General features: G+C 40.7%; 1 protein-coding gene across 2 annotated transcripts in view; it reads left to right on the top strand.

Annotated features, from left to right (window-relative positions):
• Positions 1 to 8,485, top strand: part of LOC147447752 (glucan endo-1,3-beta-D-glucosidase-like) — an 11,398-nt gene extending 2,913 nt beyond the window's left edge. Inside the window, exon 4 of one of the 2 annotated variants that reach the window (XM_086523463.1) lies at positions 7,974 to 8,485. In XM_086523463.1, the coding sequence (XP_086379589.1) occupies positions 7,974 to 8,398 (425 nt within the window). In that variant the 3' untranslated portion in view covers positions 8,399 to 8,485. Of the gene's footprint in view, positions 1 to 544; positions 818 to 7,973 lie in introns of those variants that run through there. The other variant, XM_086523464.1, reaches the window with a different exon arrangement.
• Positions 8,486 to 10,000: the final 1,515 nt, after the last annotated feature.

Raw genomic sequence — 10,000 nt, 5'->3', positions numbered from 1 at the left:
CTCATTTTTTTCCCGAGAGAAACTTCTTTTCAGCACTACCAGTATCTAGAAAAGCTACCACTTTGAAAGATTACCTTTTTGTCATCTTGTTTAATTTGAGTGTATATGTTTTGAAAGAAGCGAGGGATTGAAGGGTGATTTAAGAACTGCTAGATTGCATAACACTAAGCCCAATGCTCACAAATAACTTTTTTTTTTCCAACAAGTGAGAAAAAGAATTCACCTAATAATATCTCCTAGTTTTGGTATTAAAATTTTGCCGTCCTTTACACAAAGGTGTACATTGTAGAATATTTGTTGGTTTTTTTGGAGACAAGCATTAATCTAGCCAATGAAAAAGACACTAAAGACCCACTTAAGGGCAGTTTTTTTCATGAGCACTAACTAAACCTTGAAGAGGAAACTTTGTTGTCATGAAATTTACCCAAAGCTCTTATTTCCAATCCATTTTCGCTATGGGTTTCCGTTCCAAATTATGAACTCTACAAGTATTTGTTATAGACAACGCCCACACACATTACCCAACCTTTGTTTCCATGGTCAGGTTATGGGGCATGCAACTATCCTACCCAATGATAATTGAATAGGCTATGGACTTGCAAGGATGCCATACATAACTTACACGATGCATGACAAATGCAATCAAGAGCAACAAGTGATACCTTGCTTGATGGCCTTCGATCCATTTCACTTATTCAACAGGCCACATAAATGGTGGTGGCATGTATATCTTGAGGAAGCCCATATAGCTACCATAAAGAGGGGTTTGATACAACTTCAAATTTCTACACTAAAAGTGGTACTCACATTTATACAACTACTTGTATTATCATATGTAGACTGCTTCTTTTTTTACACTCCCACCACTTTTTTGTAGCCTTTGTCTTTGAGGGAGATTGATTCAACAATCTTGATCAACACAACACAAAAGTTATAAGGCACTAATTATAATCATGAGGCCCAAATTCTAGCTTTCATTTTTTCAAAAAGTGTGAAAGTGCCTTTTAACGAGCTTTTAACATGGCACTAGGATTCATAGCCCACCACATACACGTCCACACGCATGCGCGCGCACATCGCTAGCACTACACACTTTTCCATTTTACAAGTGCTAGTGTTTACTCTACGTAGCTAAACCTTAATATTTTGAACTTTCACTGCCAGATTCAATAGCCTGACGTGATGGCTCCTCTTCTTTTAACTTCCTATCTGTCTGGGAATGTCCCCTCGGGAAATTTTTGAAGTGTCTTGGTGGGATTGATCACCCAATGTGTCTCTCTCTCCCTCTCTCTCTCTCTCTCTCTCTCTCTCTCTCTCTCTCTCTCTCTCTACTCGGCCCGAAGGCTCCATCTCCCACATACAGGCATCGAGCCTTTGATGCAGCATTGTAGTATCTCCCTCCCACTTGCTTTGCTTACTCTACATCTCCGTAGCTAATACTCAACAATGAAATCCTGGTACTAGACCCTATTCTTCCCCCTTGGATTTGTCGACATGCACGCTTTCCTAATATAAGTACTAGCTATTTATGCAACTCATTTTGTTTTTGGATTGTTTCACCCCCCCCCCCCCCCCCCCCCCCCCCCCCCCCCCCCACAGGTTAAGGTGGATAGGTTAGTGTGCCATTCATGCTAATGGCATGCTTTGGAGCGGTTAGTGTAGAGCTTGCTACAGAGAGACTATTGCACAATACAATAGGGTATATTGAAAAATGAAAAAGGGTTACAATTATTTAGCAGAATGTGCCTCTATATACGCTTATACAAATAGACAACCTTTTGACACATGAGCACAAGAGGTGGCTGCCTATGCACAAATACAAGTGGTGGTGCTTTACACAAAGGTTGTAAGAGGTTCTTCACATGGCTTGACACATGAAATGGAAGGGGTTGTTCACACAAGAGATGCAACAAAACCTTGCATCCCAATAATCCTTCCCTAAGTGGGTTTTGGTTGCATATCACTCACACAATCGTCCGCTCAAAACACACTAGGGTGAGGCACACAATGCACAAGCCTTCCCTTGAACACAAAGTTGCCTCCCCTAGACACAAAGGGTGTAGGCATAAAAAACATTAGGGTGTAGGCATACACAAGCCTCCCTTGGCACAAATAGAGGGTAAGGTACACAAGAGAGAATGCTTAACCACATTTGTTGTTTGTTGGAGGATTTTCCCCCCGAACAAATCTGCAAAAGATGTTGTACTTTGTTGTCGTTATTCTTGCCATAGGTTGTTGTTGTAGTAGCCAATATGTTGATGATATTGTTGTTGATGTTTTGATCCAATTGCATTTGTTTAGTGTTTTTTGCATTAATTTGTATATGAAGCCTTTGCAATTGCATCTCTTGTGTGAACAACCCCTTCCACCTCATGTGTCAAGCCATGTGAAGAACCTCTTACAACCTTTGTGTAAAGCACCACCACTTGTATTTGTGCATAGGCAGCCACCTCTTGTGCTCATGTGTCAAAAGGTTGTCTATTTGTATAAGCGTATATAGAGGCACATTCTGCTAAATAATTGTAACCCTTTTTCATTTTTCAATATACCCTATTGTATTGTGCAATAGTCTCTCTGTAGCAAGCTCTACACTAACCGCTCCAAAGCATGCCATTAGCATGAATGGAACACTAACCTATCCACCTTAACCCTAATATCCCCCCCCCCCTTCCTTCCTTCCTTCACACACACACACACACACACACACACACACACACACACACACACACACACACACACACACACACACACACACAATAGGATGGGTTGTGTTGTTCTGCTCTCTTAGCCTGTCTACCTCTGGAATGAGATGAATGCTATGAATCCCTTGATTCATCAATTGTTCCTGGTCTTAGAAGAACATCGGTCTCATTTCTAGGTTCTCTCTGCATCTCATAGTCTCTCTCTGACTCTTCTGGTACCGGCCTGATGCGATTTCTCAGTGAACCTTGTAGCTGGCCTTCTACATCGTGCTGTTCCTCTTGGCGGCATGATTGATTATGATGGCTCTAACACCAACTGGGAGATAGTCCGACTGTCAAGAGAAAATTAGCTCAAGCCACCGTGATAGCCAAAATGGAATGAGCTAGACACTTTCAGACAACTATTCTAGGTTGGTGGTTAGAGTTAGTTCAGAGCAGACATAAGACTTCACATCAAACCAGACAGTAACTAAAAGATAAGATTCAGATTAGACTAGATAGTAACTAAAAGATAAGACTTGAACTGAAAAGATATTGATAATAAAACTAAGAACTAAGACTGGAGTTGTATTATTCAGATTAGACAATCGTGTACAAATGATGTCAGTAAGACAAATAAGCCTTCAGCTTAGTGAGAATTACAAAGTATGAATGGCTCTTAACATTAGGCTCAAGATTGCGGAATCAGGGATTCAATATTCGGTCCCTACAACTGAAGTAATAGACCCTATTTATAGCTCTCTACTGGCTCTTTGATTGACCGTTCCTTGTGCTAGTTACCTCCATAACTGATTCTGGTAATTACCAACCCCTAGGCACAGCCCCTAGGCATCTCACTCTGGAAGCTATTCCTCTCTCCTTTCTTAGATTTTGGTGTAAATTTTTTTTTGCCAGTGAGCTGTCAACCAGTGTCAATCCATCGAACATGCTTCTTCTTGTCTTGTGCTTCTTTGGAGGTTTATACAATACCTCATATGGTTCTGAAGCACTTGGACTAGGACCCGTGTTCTCCTTCTGAATCAGGAGATACCTTGCCTCTTGTTTTAGCTGGTCTTTTTTGACTGTTGTCATTTAAGCTTCATAAGCGTTAATTCATTCATGTCTTTGTACCATGGTCATATAGAGTTCTTTTCCCTCTGGTCAAGCAAGCTCTGACCAACTTATGACAACTTGTGGCTTCTAGGACCACTTCTTCCAAATCCCAGAGCTTGAGAAGCGTTCTTTTACTCTTATGGAACACATATTTGACAATTTTTGTGTGAGGTACAGACTCTTCTAGCTATGTTTGTTTCACCTGCTCCGTGGATGAAATGGGTAGCTTCATCTACACTCTCTTGCATTTGTTCTAAAAATTTATTGCTTTTTGCCATAGCTTTGTTCTCTTCGTTGTCTTGCGAGGATGAGGAAGATGCTTGGTGGTTGAAAGCGAAAAGCCTGATAAGTTTGGAGTGTCGGGTTTATGGTGGAAAGGTGTGGTAGCAGATGACGAGGACTGTGAGGGTGTGGAGCTTGCAGTGTGTGTTGTAGACGATGAGGGTAAATGATTATTTGTAGGAGAAGTAAGGCGTGCAACAACTTGGGATAGAAGTGCAGGGTCACGTACTTTTGCATGGTAATTTTTACAAGCACCATGAATGCTCCACAAACTTACTCTCTCAGTTTTAGGATCACCATTTTCCATGTGTCACTCATTCATTTGTCCAGCCGCAAACTTAATACCTGAGATATTCTACCCTGGGTTAACAATTGCTTATAACCGTTAAGGTTGTCAAACTTTACTTGTGCTGGTTGTGTCCAATTCAAAATTATTATGGAATTCTCAACTAGTTGAATTACTGTTTGACACCCTTCTTGAACTGGCTTGATGTGGAATAAAGTTAGACGTTCACTTTTTGATTCAAAAGGGTTTTCTGGTTCTTGGTTACTGGGAGTTCTTCTGATCTGGCATAATATAGCTTGATCTTGGCTCCATTGTAGACTTCGGGCAACAGTAATACAAACAAGTCTCTTACTCTGACTACTCCATTAGAGAATCCCCAATCAACTTCATAAGGCCTTGGCCATGCTATTTTCACGTTAGGCTTATTTGGTCCCAGTTTTGATTGATACAACAACACTAGATCGCCTCTTTTGAATTCTCTGACCTTGATTTTAGTGTCATTCCAGTGCTTCCTCCTTTGTTGGACTACTTCTTGTTCTAACATGGCCCTTTGTATGATCTCGTCAATTGTAGCAACTCATCCAACCTTTGCTTCAGATTGTGGTTAAAATCCATTCCATGTTCAACTGCCAATCTTAAACTAGGGATGGCAAACTCTATTGGAACTACTACCACTATTCCATACACCATTCTGAAAGGTTTCATGCCAGTAGTAACCTTGTAGGTAGTTCGATAAGCCCATAGCACCATCTAAAGTTTGGTGTCCCACTAGTGTGGTTTCTTCTGAACTATCTTTGTGAGAATGGTATTGATGGTTTTATTGCTACTTTTTGCTTGAGCATTACACCTAGGATAATAAGGTGTAGACATTCTGTGTTTAACTGAAAAGATCTTAGTTAGTATCTGAATAGTTTCATTGATAAAATATGTTTCGTGATCTGAAAAATTTTTGATGGGACAACCATATTTGCATATGATGTTTTCATACAAGAATATAACTATTGATCTGGCTGTATTGTATGGTAAGGCCTTGGATTCAACCCACTTGCTGACATAACATGTGGCCATGATGATATTTATTCTTCCTTGCAGTAATTTTCTTAAATGGCCCCATAAAATCCAGAGCCCATTTCATGAATATTCCCAGTGGATGTATTGGATGAGTGGTGTCATATCAGCTGTTGTTGGCCTTCCCATCCTTTGGCAAATATCACGTCTTACAGAAACCTCTAATGTCGGCCATCATTCTCTACCACCAAAGACCTTCTTGGAGGATATTTTTATATGTAATGTCAGTCAAGAAGTGTCCTCCTGCACCTCAATTGTGAGATTCAAGAATAACTTGCATTCTTGATTTCGTTGGCACACATCTGCAAAGTACACCATCAATGCCCAATTTGTAGAGTGTTCTAGAAATGATGGTAAACTTCATACTTCTTATGATCAATGCCTCCTTATTCTGGGACCAATCATCTGGAAAAATTCCTAGCTGAAGGAAATCATACACATCCTGCCACTCTGGGTCTGGCTCCTCCTCAACTGTCTATTGAAATAACTCAACATCTACTAGCTCATCTCTTAATGATGTTTCAAACAACCCTCTGTGCTTCTGGAAAGGAAGTTTGCCCCATAGATTGCTTTCCCTGGCTTGTGGAATATCTTAAATTCAACTCCATGAGAAACATCATCCAGCTAATTAACTTTCCTTGTATGATAACTTTATTGATCAAGAACAATAGAGCTTGATGGTCCACATAAAAATGAAATAGTTTTCCCAGTAGATAATACGTGAACTTGGCAACACTGAATACCATCCCCAATGCTTCTGTCTTAGTGGTAGAGTATCCTTGTTCAACAGTATTGAACCTGCAATTGGGAAAGTAGACTGGGATCCCCAATGCTTCTCTCTCAGTGGTAGAGTATCAAGCCTAATTACTGAAGGTTCATTACTAAAGTAGCAAGGAGTAGATCCAAAAGTGTGCCAACATTGAACTCCACTCAAACTAGATGCCAGAACAATCATATTATAAAGGTACAAATGAACCCCAATTATGCAAAAAAGTCAAGGAGGAGATAGATAATCTTCTCAAAGTAGGATTCATTACTGAAGTAGCAAGCAATGAATGGCTCTTTCGCATAGTGGTAGTCTCTAAGAAGATTCATTGAGGCAAGCATCTCTTCTATTTTCTTTGTCCGATATTTCTTGCGTAATTCTTCAGTCCTTAAAGCCTTCTTCCCCAGCTTCTAGTGTTGTCAATTTCTATTTGAATCCTTCTGCTAGCCCCTTGGATAGGTAATGTCTGATTTGCATAATCATGTATGGAATCGACATATCTGAGTCAAGGTCTGCTTAGAAGCATCCCATATGCTCCTTCTTGCACGTTTAAGACTAGAAAGCTAGTCTTAAATTTCTCCTTGCCCACTTTGATTTACATGTTTTCCACTAGTCTAGTAGCTTCAACCACTCTTTGATCAACCATCCTCACTCTAAATGGTGTTGGTTTTAGCTCAATGATTCCCAAAATCTGCCTGAGATGTTCTCTCATAATATTTACACCAGCACCACAATCCAATATAACTCCTGACAATGGTTCCCATTGCTTTCTTAGCTTGTAGTCCATCTGGATAACTAGAACCTCATCATCTTGGATAGCTTCCAGGTCCACTGCTCTGGCTTCAGTCTTAGATCATTAGGAAATTTCAGAGGTCATTTGGAGGGCCATATGAAGAGAGAGAAAAATAGAGCCCGTCCAATGAGCACGAAGGCTACGTTACGTAGGAAAGTACGTGGAAAGACTCAAAAAATAAGAAAATAGCATAAAACTTTCACGAATCTAGGATTGTAGCATCGTAATTTCCTTCCTTTTACCGAGCTTTTAGGTGCTTGCATGTGGTCCCAATTCTGATATTCTCTTATGGTCATTAACGTACTGGAGGGTGACCATTAAGCCCGCACAAGATATTGGAATTCTAAAACACTTTCCCTCCATTAGAATGCTTTCAAAGTGAATCTCCCTCCACTAAAGTTTTTCTCTGAGAGCTATGGCTTCCACGTCTTCTCGCCCAAGAAGCTCCAGGTGTTTACTGTCTCTCACACCAACAACCAACAGTTGCACTTTGCCTAGAAGGCCAAGTAGTAGCATATCCTCAATTACAATATCAACTTCAATAAGTGCAGAGAACCAATGGGTTGGACAAAGGATAAACAAAGGTTCATGGGTCCTCATGCAACCAAGAAGACCCAAGAGGTCTAGTGGTATCAACGTTTACCGCTCAGCATGGAAGGCCAGAGTGTTGGATTTCAAAGTTGAAATCGACAAAAGATCTGTAAAGGAAGTTCTTGTTCAGCATGTGTTTACCCATCTAGAGGTGATAGCAAATGGTGGAAATGTATCAGATATACATCAACCACGTTGCAATTGTAAGTACTCTTGACATGTCAACTTACTGATACTCTCATTATAACTTTTCTTATATATTTTGCAATGTTTCTCCCGCTTCTTATGAGCAATGTCTCCATTCTTCACAGCTCTTATGAGCAATGTCTACATTAGATTTGTCATTTTTTCTTATTGATACTCTTAGTTTAACTCTTCTTATATATATTGCAGATGTTTATCCCTCTTCTTATGAGCAATGGGAGCCTGTGGAGTGCATAATAGGCCTCTTCCATGTTGTTCATGCCCACATTGGTTCTCTACAGTATTCAGGGAGGAGCAGCAAAAGCTTAGCTGATGAGGGAATATTTTTTTATGACCACTTCTACCAACTCAGCTCAGGGAATAAGAATGGCATGTTGGTGAAAGTTCCTCTACCAACCGATTGGAACACTGTGGATTGGCCAGTTCCCGAGGAAACAATGGTGGAGGCAATGCGAAGTAAGCTCTACAAGGATATACAGAGGTCTCTACGTAGCTCTATTCCCACCAAACTGGTTAGAATTGCAAACTTTTGTCCTGTTGCACTCTTCATAGAGTTGTTTCATAGCTACAACATCCGTGTTACGAAAACTATGTTCATGTGCAAGTCATTTTAGCAGTCATCCTGTGATAAACTTCTTGACAGAGGATGGTATGTAAAGGAAGAGATTGGTTTACGGTGCGAGGTCACGCTTGATACTCTAGTTGTCAAGTACATGATTGCAAGCCAATCACTGTTACTCTCGTTTTGGTATATGCGATCACAAATGCTCAATGGTAAGTACATTCCTATGGACCAGGTTTCTGCAGGTTTGGAAGATAATCCTGCTGTGGATGTGGAAGTGATTGATAAAGAGCATGGCCTATTGTTGGTGGTTACAATAAGGGAGCTATGCAGTCTTCAGCATTTGCGGCATGACATAATTGAAGAGTCAATGGACAGGGACCTATCATATTTTTCCTTTTTCCTAGCTGGCCGTAAGGTGATGCGGCGAAGGGAAAAAGATATTTTGTGCAAAGAGTTGGATGGTCGGGTTGAAGTAGTGTCAATGTAACAGATATTCTTGTGAACCCAAGTGTATACAAATGACTTTCAATACATGAAGTTTATTGAGCTCATTTGTCAATTGTGCCCTGTGAAAAAGTGTGCTTGAAATACATTTCTTTACCATGTCAAATCTCTCTCTCTCTCTCTCTCTCTCTCTCTCTCAATGTTAGACAAGACAAAGACATGATAGAAGAGTCATCTTAATTCATTAGAAAGTACAAACTCGTCCGTGAACAATGGACTGAGATACAATTTCTGTAAGTACGGAATCAGAATGTCTTCAAGGTAAAAATCGAAGGAATGCCCCTCGAAAGAAGGTGTTGAGATAGTTGTTCCCGGCGGATTTAGCTCTCCCTTTTCAAGAGTATCATCAATCAATAGTGTATTAGCTGCATCAAAGGGTACACCGATTTGGCTAAACGGTTTGTACAAAAGAGGTAAGTGTGGTTTTTTAGGGTGGTAGTGGCCCTCAACGGTAACACATTTTCTTTGATCATACAAAAAGGCAAAATCTGACGTGTGAGCGCCGCATACACTGCAAACTATTGTAACTAGTGGCGACAAGTTTTGCCTTTGCATTGAAGACCATATGGCAACTCTGAAGCGCGGAAGAAGAAACTGAATAAATTCCTTGGTTCCTGGACGAACCACGACTCGACAAGTTCCCATCCGAAACGTTTGCAAATCCTCAAAGGGTTCTGTGTCACCGAGAGGCACGCGCATCGGCAGCAATCCATTGATGTCCAAGATAATCAACCTCTGTAAAAGTTGACAAGTACATATAAGTAGTTAGAAGCTGAACATATTTTGCCATACTTGAATAGACATTACCGGAACAACCGTATCTACAGGTAGCAAGGGTCCATACTGGGTCTTTGTAGTGTTGATGTCGTTGTTGCTCTCCTCTGCTTTAGCTTCATCATTCACATCTTCATCAGGGGTCTCCCCCATGGCTCTTTCTGCCTCATTGAAGGTTTCCTCCAAGGTCTTTTCCTCTCCCTCGGTTGACCGGCTTGCCTCATACATCCTTGCCTGATCCATATTAGTTTGCTCATCCCTAGGCCTGCTTTCCTCATCCATATCCTTTTGCTCATCTATAGGCCTACTTTCCTCATCTTGGGTTTCATCCATAGGCTCTTTTGGCTCCTCCACTGGCTGACTTGGCTCTTTC

The sequence above is a fragment of the Adiantum capillus-veneris genome, chromosome 11 (assembly GCF_014529385.1).
Source record: "Adiantum capillus-veneris isolate H3 chromosome 11, ASM1452938v2, whole genome shotgun sequence".
Classification (NCBI taxonomy): domain Eukaryota; kingdom Viridiplantae; phylum Streptophyta; class Polypodiopsida; order Polypodiales; family Pteridaceae; genus Adiantum; species Adiantum capillus-veneris.
This window is presented reverse-complemented; position numbering and strand designations above follow the sequence as displayed.